The sequence below is a fragment of the Scaptodrosophila lebanonensis genome, unplaced genomic scaffold, assembly GCF_003285725.1.
Source record: "Scaptodrosophila lebanonensis strain 11010-0011.00,11010-0021.00 unplaced genomic scaffold, SlebRS2 tig00000147-arrow-arrow-pilon, whole genome shotgun sequence".
Taxonomy (NCBI): Eukaryota; Metazoa; Arthropoda; class Insecta; order Diptera; family Drosophilidae; genus Scaptodrosophila; species Scaptodrosophila lebanonensis.
In genome coordinates, this window is record NW_022060591.1 from 25,350 (window position 1) to 39,239 (window position 13,890).

The 13,890-nt window shown below is 39.8% G+C and overlaps 2 protein-coding genes across 2 annotated transcripts; one reads left to right on the top strand and one right to left on the bottom strand.

Annotated features, from left to right (window-relative positions):
- Positions 1-4,195: 4,195 nt before the first annotated feature.
- On the top strand, positions 4,196-6,387 carry LOC115629419. Its single transcript, XM_030525876.1, has 2 exons — positions 4,196-5,371; positions 6,295-6,387. The coding sequence occupies exons 1-2, from the start codon at positions 4,196-4,198 to the stop codon at positions 6,385-6,387; spliced, it is 1,269 nt and encodes a 422-aa protein (XP_030381736.1).
- Positions 6,388-12,098: 5,711 nt separating this feature from the next.
- On the bottom strand, positions 12,099-13,346 carry LOC115629427. The gene is made up of 3 exons (XM_030525885.1): positions 12,556-13,346; positions 12,311-12,505; positions 12,099-12,256 (listed from the first exon to the last, which is right to left on the bottom strand). The coding sequence occupies exons 1-3, from the start codon at positions 12,764-12,766 to the stop codon at positions 12,168-12,170; spliced, it is 495 nt and encodes a 164-aa protein (XP_030381745.1). The 5' UTR covers positions 12,767-13,346; the 3' UTR covers positions 12,099-12,167.
- Positions 13,347-13,890: the final 544 nt, after the last annotated feature.

The following is a 13,890-nucleotide window of genomic DNA, read 5'->3' on the forward strand; positions in this document are numbered from 1 at the left end:
CATATATCTATATGTACATACATATCCATATGTTTTTTGAATATGAATGTTGTGAGTGTAAAAGACGTATTTCTGCTTTTGTAAATCCCAAAATTTATGCTTGTATATGGTAGTCCAATTTTCAAGGACCGATATATGTACATAATATTACTTTTTCGTAAAATATTAATTTATTTTATGAAAATGTGGCCAACATTAACATTGTTATTTTTTAGCTATGCGCTCCAAATCCCTTGATTTTTCAACAATATAATATATGTATGTACATAAGACAATGTTTTAAGATAGACTTTGTGCAAAAAAATTGAATAAATATTGCAGTAGTTCCTTACTTTAAATTCTATAATGGTCGTGTTCTTTTTTGTTTCTTTATTGTGTCAACACGAACACGCACATTATTGGAATATGAAACACGGCACTCGTGTGCACGCAGTGCAGCGATGTGCCACGAACAAAAAAGCACCGATTTTGTCCATCTCTGTTTGTGTCTGTGAATGTGTCACTGTGTGTGTTTATATAATGTCCCCAACTGTTTGATATTGTGCGCTCTTTGTTATTTATTGTTGCTGCATCTGGCAAGTAAAAAACATATTTCTATATTTCGAAAATCGTTGAATGCCAATTTGTAGATATAGTTATGTTGATTACGAATACCAAATTTGAAATCGATCGAACAACATTCATAACACAAACTTTCCATTTGAACAAGTTAAAAAGCTAAAGTCGTGTGTCCCGACTTTGAAATACTCTGTACATATGTTTACAATAATTATAGAAAACAACAAAAAAATTAAAAAAATTAAAAAAAAAAAAAATTTGATCGATTTTACCTCTTTTGGTATTCGAACTCACGTAAATGGTGTATAATTGCACTTTTACATAGCAATTGCGTCTGTGTGAGTGTATGTATGCCTATGCGCATGTATTCGTGTCTGTGTAAACATGTTAGCAGTCAACCAAACAGCAACATCAACAACAGCCGCGGGCAGCGCTTGAGCAGCGCTGCAGCAGCAAATATATTTATGGCTATAACTTCTTGTTAAATCGGTCTATCATAGTGAAACTTGGCATACGGACACATAATAACTAACTGTATTTCCAAAATTTGAGTTCGAAATTCCAAGAATTACGGGAGTTAGAGAAAATCGCGATTTGCGGGGGAGAGAGGGGAGGGAGGGAAATTCCAAAATATACATTTTCTGCGTATTCACATAAGGCATCTGGGACTAAAATTTTGAGTTCCTAGGTCTTATAGTCTCCGAGATATAGGCGATTATACGAATGGAAAATCGGGAAAACCCCCATAGGGGGAAAGTTGGGGGGGAAATCTCTATAAGAGTATAGTCTCTGAGATCCAGGTGTTCATACGGACGGACAGACAGACAGACAGGGCTAGATCGACTCGTCTCGTCATGCCGATCAAGAATATATATACTTTGTGGGGTCTGCCACGCCTCTTTCCTAATATACTTCTGTACATTTCATGTACAGAGTATAAAAATTGGTTTGAGAACTGCATTGTACAATAGTACTTTGTACTCCAGTTTTAGTGGTGAACGGACGTTTATAAGCCAATATAGATTAATAGCTTCTAGGTTCAGTTGATCTCTCTTCGCTTCGATGTGTTTGCGCCAAGTAAGCCGTCTATCCAAATGGACACCAAGGTATGTTACATCGCTTTTCTGTGGAATATTTATGTTGTTGAACGACAATGGAGGACAAGGTTGTTTGTTTAGGGTAAGGTGACATGTTTGCGCTTTTTCTCATTTACATGTATGCGCCAGTCTGCTAGCCATTCTTGTATGGCCACGAGGTGATATGATAAGAGTTCTGTAGCTCTTGTTGGGCACTTGGAGCGACTTAGGATGGCAGTATCATCAGTATCATGTCGAAATTGTTGTATGAATGTTTGTTGGTATATCTGCTGTGTATATGATTTACAGTGTCGGCCCAAGCTTCGATTGGATGGTATTCGGAGAGGAAATCTTTGCATCTAAGTGCGAAACTTCTTTGCTGTAGGTATGACTCCAGTATTTTATGGATTTTCTGTGGAAGTAATATTTTGATTTTATGAACTAAGCCATCGCTTTTTTTGAAAACTTGGCCGTTAGGTGCGGCAGCCAGAGCTAATGAAAACCCTAACTCACTTAGGCCGTGTTTATTTGGACCGTTGTGGTACCGCGTAGACAAGTCGCTTCTCATATCCCCGTGGTTGGCTGCAGTTCTGCGCAAATTCTTACACCCATCCGGATGCCCGGATGAATTTAGAAATGTTTATCGGCTTTCTTTTTGCTAACGCTGACAGATTTGGGAGGAGGCCATCTCCTAGAAAGCGTTGTCTGGTCCTAAACAAGGCTGGGCAGTCGCAGAAGAGGTGGGAAACTGTTTCGTCATGTTCTTCGTCTCTAGTAGTTTGAAAATTTACTAACAAAATACCCTAAAATAAGCACACAAGAACTAATCGTTTCATCTCAAACGTTCTACTTTGTAAACCTTACTCTTATACTCATACACACGAATAATAACTAATACAAATATCCATTGTACATATAAAACTAGTAATAAAGGAACACACGCAGCATACAGTCGCTCTTATTTGAGTTCCGGGTATAAAACAGTATATATTTTTTACATGGTGCCGAAACCCGGGAACGTAGTGTCTGTCGTTATTCTAAAATTCATGAGGTTGATTAGACATATACAATCAAGAAGAATAACTAACGGGCGTGTTTCAGTTACTCAAGGCGTTGATTAAATACATATATAATCAAGAAGATGGATCCTGCTTATAGATCCACCTGCAGAACGCAACTAACCAAGTTGTGTAATAATATCGACAAGTACCTCAAGGTGGTCGAGGATGACACTGAGGAGGGCTTGAGCGTGTACGTGCAACGACTAAAAAACGCACACGCAAACCTAAAATTTGCAGATGAGCAAGCTTTGTCAGCTCCATTTGGCGAAGACGAAAAGGAAAGAGATTACGACGTAATTATTGAATATGATCACCGAGCTGTAAGTACAGTCGCGAGGTTGGAATATAGGCTGCACCGCATGGCTATATCGGCTCATCAGGCCATTTCCACTCAAAACCCTATAACGGGCCACAATGAGAGAGGCCTTGAAAATGAGCGACAATCGGAAGGCAGCAACAGTTATAAGAGCTTCACTAAATTAAAGCCAATCGAGCTAAAGAAATTCAATGGATCGTTCGATACCCTTTTGGGAGCAGTTTAAAATAGCTGTGCATGAAAATAGCTCGTTGGATGCAGTCGCAAAATTTAATTATTTAAATGGTGCTCTAACAGGTGAAGCAGCCGCAGTTCTTGAAGGATTAATTCCGTCCGAAACATGCTACAAAGATGCCGTCGAGCTGCTACTCGAAGAGTATGGAAGCACAGAGAAAATAATTGAGAGGTATGTGCAAAAACTGTTGAGTGTGAAGGCCGCCCAGTCAAACAATGACGTGAAGGGTCTGCGCCAACTATATAATGAAACGCAGGCAACAATAAGAACATTAAAGGCACTCGGAGTTTCCACGTCTCAATATGAGATTATGGTTACTTCACTTCTTCTAAAATCAATTCCAGTTGGCATGCGCATAGAATATCATAGACAACTGTCCGAAGTTGGAAATAGGGATAAGAGAGAACGAGACGGCAAGGAAACCAAAATCACTCGAGAAGCAGGCAATGCGACGGCAGTAGGGCTATATGCTATCGAACAAACGAAACAGAAACAATGCATATTTTGCAAACGTACGAATCACGACACAAAGGAGTGTAAGGATAAAACAGCAGGCATTAAGTTGCGAAAAAAGATATTGCGTAGTAAGGGAAGCTGTTTCAGGTGCGCTAAACCAAATCATACGGCAAGATTTTGTAGCGGGCGGCACATTACAGCTGTGTGCGATGGCAAGGCAAATCAGAAACAAGGCGGTGAACAAGAACAACACACAGAGACAGCGACACTCAGTACAGTGGTGCAGCGCGTAAACAATGAGATTTATTTACAAACAGCTAAGGCGGTTCTTATGAGTGGTGAAATAAAGGTGTTGTCCCGTATTATAATGGATAACGTCATAGGTATGGAAAGAATTAGAATCGTCGCATTCGGCCAAACTGGTAAACAATCACGTGAAACGCAATTCAAACGCGCAAATATTAATGTAAAGAGTCAGTACTCAGATAAAACCATGGAGATTTATGCAACTGTAGTGCCGAACATATGCGAGGATGTATTGCCTGTGCTGCGTTTAATAAAACAATCAAACAAAAATATGGCTGTAAGCATTGTAGCCCAGGAAAAGCTAATTCCAGGCATTAATTTACTGATTGGTCAAGACAACTACTGGAAATTTAATAACAATAATCGTGAACTACTTGTATTAGCAGAAAACTTAGTCGCAGTAGAAACTTTCTTTGGTTGGACAATACAAGGTCATTATGGTGAAGGTCAAGGCGAATCAAGGTGCGTTTTAAATATTCTGGAGCATTGCGAAACATTCGACATTGAACAATTTTGGAATTTGGAGAGTATTGGCATAGCATCGTACTCCGAACCACAAGCTGCTGTACAGGCAGCCGACATACACCAAATAGGCGGGCGCTACTCAGTGCGCTTACCATGGAAGCTTCCAAAGGAGGATTTGCATGACAATAAGCAAAATGCAAAGAATCGGCTAAGCAGTTTGGGCAATAAATTGCTTAAAAATTCTGATAAATTAGAGGAATACGATGCTGGCATCAAAGAGCTATTGAGAACTGGAGTGGCTGAAGCGGCACCTGCTTTGGGTGAAACCCAGAAGGCATACTATATGCCCCATCATCCGGTCTATCGGCTCGACAAAGCGACAACCAGCGAGCACGGAGCTTCTTCATTGAATGATCATCTTAGCCCAGGTATCAATTTATTAACAGATTTAACTGCTGTTTTAATAAGATTTCGTTGCTATAGAATTGGTATCGTTGCGGATATCGAAAAGGCGTTTCTGCAGATATCTATAGATGAATCCGATCGTGATTACCACCGGTTCTTTTGGTATGCATCAGTAGCATCTATTGGCACACCATATCCGAAAATTGCGGAGTATCGAATGACACGTGTTACTTTTGGAGTAACATGCAGCCCAATTTTATTGACGTCAACAATTCAGCAACACTTGCAAATGCAGGATCCGGCGCATGCAGCCATATGCCAGAAACTGCAAGGCTCATTTTATGTTGACGACTTGGTAACCAGCGTGGCTACATTAAGGGATGCAGAGGATCTTTACTACCAATCAAAGATCATCATGCAAGGCGCAAGCTTTAACTTGCGAAAATGGAACTCTAACGATGCAGAACTTAAAAGGAAATTTAAAGAAACTGATGTAAATTTAGCAAGAGTTCAAAAGGTGCTTGGAGTCCAATGGGACACTATAACTGACGAATTGAGCGTAGACATAAAACCGATCATAACGTATGTTCAGAGTCTACGTCCAACAAAACGCAACGTATTACGAGCTATGGCCAGAATTTATGATCCATTGGGCATTCTCGGTCCATTTACAATAAACATAAAAATTTTACTCCAAATTTTACTCATTATAAACTAACTAGTTTAGTACATATGTAAAACTCTTTATGTGACTAGTGCTATAACATATAAGTAACTCTACTTGTTGCGCTAGGAAGTAATTAACAATAAATAAATAAATAAATAAATAAATAAATAAAATAAATAAAGATATGGAAGGAGCATCTAGAATGGGATGCAACACTCAGCACCAGACTATCAGGCGAGTTTATGGCCTGGCGAGAGGATATGGCATTGCTTGAAGACTTTTCCCTGCAGCGGTGTATGGTGTCGGGAAATATGGCTGACCTAGAACTGCACATTTTCGCAGACGCAAGCCCTGCTGCTTATGGAGCCGTCGCTTACTTAAGAGAAGTGGGGATGAATGGCGAAATACAAATAAAATTTGTTTGCTCAAAAAATAGAGTAAGACCAATCAAAGAGAGTAGTGGAGCCACCTTACCGAAACTTGAACTTACGGCAGCAGTGGTGGCCTCTAGACTTGCTCAATATCTAAAGAAGGAGCTAAGGCTCGGCGTCTCTTCGACCTTCATGTGGTCGGACTCAAGCTGGATTTCAGGACAATCCACGAATGGCCAACCATAAATACAATTTTAACTGTGTTAGGGGAGAAAGAAGACGATCTTGGCAGCAAAGCGGAACCACTATTTCCTGTTCAACGATATAGCACACTGCGAAAAATGCTTAGTGTAACCGGCTTTGTGTTACGTTTTATAGAACGTCTCTGAAAACGAGATCAACGAGGCGCTATCATTTTCAGAGCTACAGGCAGCCGAGCTATATTGGATTCGTTTTATACAAGGAAAATAATTCTTACCCGAAATTGAAGCATTGAAATCCGGCAAAGACTTGCCAAGAGACTCAAGGATCATCTGCTTAAATCCAGCCATGACTGATGGAGTATTGAGGCTTACAGGGCGTTTACCCAACCATAATTTTGAAACGCTATATAATCCAATAATTTTACCGAAAAATTCACATTTTTCAGAATTGCTTATTAGAGATGCTCATCAGAGAATAATGCATTGTGGTATAAACGCTACATTAACACAAATTCGCAAACGATTTTGGATAATAAAAGGGCGCCATCTGATCAAGAATGTACTGGGCAGGTGTGTGGTGTGCAGACGGCTACATGGCAAGAGCGCATCCGAACCTTGGACAACTCTACCAACGAATCGATTGACTACAAGCAAAGCATTCGAAACAACAGGACTGGATTTTGCTGGTCCGCTTTATATAGCAACAGAAGAGGGGACCAAGCAATCGTAAAGTCTACATTATGCTATTTACTTGCGCTGCTATACGCGGTGTACATTTGGAGCTGGTAGCGGATATGACTGTCGAAAGCTGCATAGGTGCGCTCCGTAAATTTGTAGCAAGGCGAGGACCGGTCAAAACTATAATATCCGACAATGCAAAGACGTTCAAAAGAGCCAGCCTGGAACTGCAGAAACTGGAGAAGTTGATGGAAAACAGCAAGATTCAGCAATATGCGGCCAATGGAGGTATAAATTGGCAGTTCATCCCAGAACGAGCAGCCTGGTGGGGCGGATTCTGGGAAAGACTTGTGCGCACTGTAAAAGGCTGCCTAAGAGCTGCCATTGGAAAAGCTAGCCTTAGCAAAACAAACTTGGAGATACTGCTCACCGAAGTGGAATGCGTAGTTAACCAAAGACCTCTTACGTACATCACCACTGACTCTAACGATTTAGAGCCTCTCACACCAGCCCACTTTATGGGAGAGGCCAAACTACTAGGTGGCGAAGGCTTCACAACAGATGGAAGCAATTTGGCGCAAATGTGGCGCCACAGAACCAATTTGATGCAGCGCTACATAAAGCGTTGGCGCGAGGAATATCTCGCTCAATTACGAACTCTTTATTTTAACAGGTCAAAACTGAGTCGAAGCTTAACTGAAGGTGACGATGATAATCAGGCGCGACTACTATGGAAACTTGGTGTAGTAGTCAAAACATACACTGGACGAGATGGAAGAACTAGAGCTTGCGACAGATCAAAGAATCAACAAATCCTGCGCCGGCCTGTTCAACTTCTCTACCCTTTGGAAATCCAATCGAGCTTGCCGGGGCCGAGGATGTGAAAATTTACTAACAAAATACCCTAAAATAAGCACACAAGAACTAATCGTTTCATCTCAAACGTTCTACTTTGTAAACCTTACTCTTATACTCATACACACGAATAATAACTAATACAAATATCCATTGTACATATAAAACTAGTAATAAAGGAACACACGCAGCATACAGTCGCTCTTATTTGAGTTCCGGGCATACAACAGTAATATATTTTTTACAAGTATAGAAGCTAAAGTCGGGTGTCCCGACTTTGAAATACTCTGTGTTGAAGTGGCAACGCTGCATCGTACTTTTACATAGCCAGCCGCTGTTAACAACAGCAGCGCAATGTTATGTTAGCAGTAAGAACAAAAATGTAAATTAGGCTAAGCAACTTAAACGGAAAGATTAGAAGAGAAATAAACGTGAACGAAAGCAGACGAACTGCTGTGATACCTGAAATTGGCACAACTGTTCTTTTTACGGCAGCCATTTTTGAAGATTAGGAAAATCTACACGACACCCTTCTACATATTTACATGGTCCTTCGAGCCGGATAAGAAGTTCTGCACCTCCTACAACACCCCACGTCCAGTGCAATCCAACTTGTTTTTCGCGTTGGATTCCTACAAGGAGAATCAGCTAAGTAAAAAATTTACTTTTGGCTCCATACTTACGGCATATGGATTTCTCTGTCGGTCTGTCCGCCGACCCCCAAAACGGAATCAGCATCCCGCTTTCCGTCCCTGATCAAAGGGCCCCATCCGTACACGGCAGTAACCACGCCGGTCAGCTCAAACAAGAAGAAAGTGCAACAATTAGCCACATAGAGCTAATCGCAATTGCATCTCAGCGTACTTGAGACATATTCATTCATATATGCAACAAGTGTCCAGTGAAAAACACACCGGGATTTGCCGCCTGAACACGTTCTACTGCACACCCACCGTCACAGATAAAAACAAGAAAGGAATGCTAAAGTCGAGCAGGCTCAACTCTTAAATACCCTGTACCACCCCACAAAAAAGTAATTAAATTAATTAATTAATTTAATTAAATTAATTAACTAAATTAATTTAATTAATTAACTAAATTTTAACTAATTAAATATAAAATATTCCATGCATGCATACATATATTTACATTTACATCAGAATCGTGCCTTATGCGTGTTTCTGTACTTGTACATATGTATGTATGTGCGCATTGGGCATGGTTATATGGCTATAACTTTCTTTCCGATCATTCTATCATAATGAAACTTGGTATACGGATATATAATCACTAACATAATGTGACTACCAAATTTTAGTTCCAAGAATTACGGGAGTTATAGAAAATCGTTAATAGGGGGGGAGTGGGGGGGGGGGTGGATCAGAAAAAATAAACAAACTCGATCTGCCTAGGACTTATAGGAACCTTGATACCAATTTTGGTTATCCTAGCTCTTGTACTTACTGAGATCCTTGCGCTCATACAGACAAACGGACAGACAGACAGACAGACAGACGGACGGACATGGCTATATCGACATGGACAGCGGAGAAACAGGCTCCAACGTTTGTATGAAAAATCTACAGTTTTCATCTGATTAACTTCAAACTTAGTTTGTATACTCAATTCCAAGCAAAACTGTATACTTGGTTTTTTGATATTTTTTTTGGAGCCTAAAATATGGGAGTTTTCCTGTAAAAAAATGTTGGGGCACAAAAGCAAACCGCGATCGACTTAAAACTTAGTTTCTAAAATCAATTAAAGAATACAAACAAAACTGCATACTTAGATTTTCGAAATTTGTGTTGTAGCTTAAATTATTGGGGTTTTAATATTTATTCACTATTTCAAATGAAAAGCTTGTGTTATAAATTTAGTCCGATCGATTTAAAATTTGGGTAATGTAATCTACGTAACTAAATCTACAACTTTGCATTCAAAGATTTTCAAAATATGCATTTTACAAAAGCAGGCAGAACAAACAATACAAAATATCAAACAGTTGGGGACAACTACATACATACTAAATACATATACACACACAAACACACAACCACACACATACAAGCAGCTGTTCGTGTAGTTGCGTGCAAACGATTGAAATAGCCAAAGTAAAATGTGAGACACTAATGTGTGAATGTCCATACATATGTGCACATCTATGTATATACATATGTATATACATATGTATGTATGTACATTCGTCTTGTACTGACAGAGCATGAAATGTTAATTAATTGAAAATTATATAACATTTTTAAAAGTAATTTTTTCTTTGTTTAGTGCATTTGGCATTAGGGTTTTCATTAATAACTTTATGCAGCAACAACAAATATCAAAAAGTTGGGGACATCACATACACACACTCACACACACAACAAGCAACAGTTCGTGTCTATGTGTGCGGTTCTCTACGTACGGTTGAAAAAGTAAAGAAAAACATACATATGTATGTATGCCTGTGTATGAATTAAGCATGTATGTACATTCGTATTAATGTATACATTGGCCAATCGAACACATTTGTTTGATTGTAAAAAAAATGATGCTCTAAAAACAATAACAACTGCAAGTCATTGGCTCGCTCTTCTTCTTTCGTTTTGACCATTTAATGTTAATTGCAAAGGCAAAACGCCAAAAGCTTACAGTTACCGTCGCTAGGCAACGACTGCGTAAGCGATAGTAAAGCAGAAACCGAATAACAGAGCTACGCATATTCTGCTTCGCATTGCGGGCAGATGTATGTATGTATATGATTTGTTCTTATTGATCTCAATAAATAATTAGATTTTATTATTTGAATATTCTGCTTATTGCATTCAAACTTCGATATTTTGATGGTATCGGTGGCTTCAACTATCGAAAGTTTTACTCTAGCAAATTGAGATGAGAATTGAGATGAGATTGATCGTGGCTCATCGCTGCACGGCATTGACACGAGTGCCGTTGTTCATATTCCGAGTTTGTGCGTGACCGTATTGACTCAATATGGCACGAAGACTCAAATGTGAATTTAAAATTAGGATATACCCTTATAATTATTCCCCTTTTTTGCACATAGTCTATCTTAAAACGTTGCGATCTATATAATTGGTGATCAACGCACAGCCCAAACGGTAAAAGATGAAATTTGGACTCAAGTATCCTTTCATAGTATCCATCATAGTGTAGGAGCACACTAAGAAAGGCTTTTGGAAAATTATAGCTCCAAAGGGGGGAAACGAGCTTTAAAAAATATTAGTTATAGTGGTCATGTTCGTTTAACGAAATAGTTTGGCAAGAACAAAAATGTAACGGACTACTGAACAATTTTTTGTCAAGAACAGAAAATGTTCATTTAAATACCTTAAATGCCTTCCTACTGGTAACTTATAAGGTGAAAACATATGGGTAGGTTATGCACACACAAAATAAATACAATTGGAAACATTATATTTAGCCGGGTTAAGACGGGCAATACCTGCTAGTTGTATATAAGTCTACAAACCACTTATATACATACATCTTTGTTTGGACCGTCGCGACGAGTCACCATTTGTACTTTTGCCTACCGGCAATTTTGCTTGACTCTTCGTTGACGTTGTTGGACACTGCACATTGGGTCTGGAGTCATTGCTGCCAGCTGGTTGTGCAGCATACATACGAGTGTTTTGGATATTGGGCTTGGGCTCTCTTAATTAAAGCTAATTAGAAATGCATTGCAACAACACGCAGGGAAGTTGCACACAGGTAACGAATCCTAAGTAAATAGTGGCCAATCTGCCGTTTGTGCATTAAATAAATAAAGAGAGCACTCGACAAGAATCACTTAGCACATACATATGTTAATTGTCTGCCAGGCACATATAGTATGTATGTAATTGATTTACAATTTACAAAACTCATTAAGTTGACCATACATATTCGTTGGTGTATATTTTGCATATTTTCATTTGATCTTATACATATATGCAAGTTCATCCACATACATATACATATATTTGCCACTTGCCAACATATTTGTATTTATATATTGCTGCTGTACTTTGGACATTTGCTATATCAAAGTACCGCAAGAATTTGAAAGCGCCAAAAGTTCTCAGTTCAGCGCGCCTTTCTTCTGCGCTGTTTGATTTGGACTCTGCCTTTTGCGCTCTCTTCGTTATTGCCGCACTGGTCTAGCCACTGCAAGCTAGAGTCAACAGCGCATGTTGGTACGTTGTTGTTGTTGCGCTATATTGCTAATTGTCTTTTGTGATGCTTGCGTTACTTGCAAGATCAGCCGTTGACGTGCTTCTCTCACCTACGCCGACGTCACTTTGGTTCCCTTACACACATTGTGACGCAATTAAATTCTGCGCCCCAAACTATTATGATTATATTGAATTACTAGATTTAAGTTTTCCTATTTTTATATTGCACAATTTTGAATATTGCACATTTTTGTTATTAGCCTTAAGATTTCACTATTATTGAATTACTATTGTTGACGTGGCAGCACTGCTAGTAGCCTGCATGGCAGGCTGGCAACGTTTGCTAGCAACATTCGCTAGCAACATCTGCTAGCACAGCGCGGCTGGCGTCAGCGCCCTCTCTCTCCCACACGCTAGTTAAGGACCAGGGCGCTGTAACTAGGTTAAGTTAGTTACAAATTGTCTTTATATGAAGTGAATACATACGTGCAGAAGAGCACTTTGAAACCTGAAAATCCCGCCATTTTGTTCTTGTACTGGAGTTTGGACATTTTATCCCCGACGCCCCCCGACGACCACATGGTCCTTCGAGCCGGATACTTTTGAGGCACCTCCATCCATACTCATCCTCGTTTTGTGCCAGCCATCCGTTCGCCCCAGCTTGTTCCTGGCGTTGGACTCCTATAAGGGAAAACAGCTAAGTAAAAAGTTACTTTTGGCTCAGTACTTACGCCATATTGGTTTTTTCTGTCGGTCTGTCCGCCGACTTCCAAAAACGGAATCCGCATCCCGCTTTCCGTCCCTGATCCAAGGGCCCCATTCGTATACGGCTGATACCGCGCCGGTCAGCTCAACCAAAAATACATAAAGTGCACGAATTAGCAGTATAGAACCAATCTGTCCGTTCGCGATTGCATACCGGCATACTTGGGACGTGTTCATTCATATGTGCAACAAGTGTCCAGTGAAAAACACAACTGGACTTGCCGTCCTAACGCACTATCACTGCATAATCACCGTCACTTACAACAAACGTATGTTTTGATGCTTGCATAGTCCACAAACATACATATTTGTTAATGCTTGCATGTCCCACAAACCACAAGCATATTTTCTAAGCGCTTGCATGTTTCCGCGCACAACAAATATACGGTTTTGTACATCTGCTTAAATATTTATACACTTGCACACTACGCATCATCCATATACTGGTACATCTATATTCCGAATCTACCCAATAACCATAGTTCCCCACATGCTTACAAACAAATATACAAATTAAATCCATATTAAACATACATTCACAATCATACATATGTTCATATTTACAATTACACATATTTACTAACACAATTCCTGTAACACGACACGGTCGGTCCGCGACTCCCACCAACTTACCCGTATTCCGGTTAGCACTCCGCTCCAGTCGTGCCATATCCAGCGCCAGCGCCAGCGCGCGCTCACCGGCGAATATTCTATTGTTTTTTTTTGGCATAAAATTCTTATTTGCACAATTCGTCAACAAGTGATGCGCACTTGTTGGGAACCGGTTATCGGAATATCGAAACTTTGGAGTGTGACCGAATATTAGTCACGGTCACGAATTACAAATAATTTACATTAATTTCGATAATAAAGGGAAAACCGATTGCTACTGGCAGCAGTGATTTTGTCACAACAAAGATTTAATAAAATTAAAAATAAATTAAATATCGGTGGCATTTGTTTCCTTTGGAGTCGCATTGCATATTTCAGCGCATCCTGAGGAGTTATTGACAATTTAATAAGGATTTATTGTCGCCGTTGAACTGCCGCCGTCTAATTGTCGCCGTTGCTGCCATTATTATTATTGCTGTTACCTCGCAAGTGTTCAGCGTATCCAGCTGTATTATTGGAATTTACTAAGAGCCAAACCATACTTCCAGGTGCTTTTGTTACGAGCCAGTCGGTTCGTAAGCCACATTGGGACACACAGCGAAGTCGAACTACATATATAGATTCTGCCGCCTCCTCCTCTTTTCTTTGGTCGTGTCCTGTTCTATATTGCCAACAAGCAAGGCGCAGTC

Coding starts and splice junctions, on each gene's coding strand:
- LOC115629419 (XM_030525876.1), top strand. CDS start 4,196: ATGGAGATTTATGCAACTGTAGTGCCGAACATATGCGAGGATGTATTG. Junction 5,372..6,294: donor GGAAATTTAAAGAAACTGAT/GTAAATTTAGCA, acceptor TACGTTTTATAG/AACGTCTCTGAAAACGAGAT.
- LOC115629427 (XM_030525885.1), bottom strand. CDS start 12,766: ATGAACACGTCCCAAGTATGCCGGTATGCAATCGCGAACGGACAGATT. Junction 12,506..12,555: donor ACAGAAAAAACCAATATGGC/GTAAGTACTGAG, acceptor TTTCCCTTATAG/GAGTCCAACGCCAGGAACAA. Junction 12,257..12,310: donor TTCAAAGTGCTCTTCTGCAC/GTATGTATTCAC, acceptor ACCTAGTTACAG/CGCCCTGGTCCTTAACTAGC.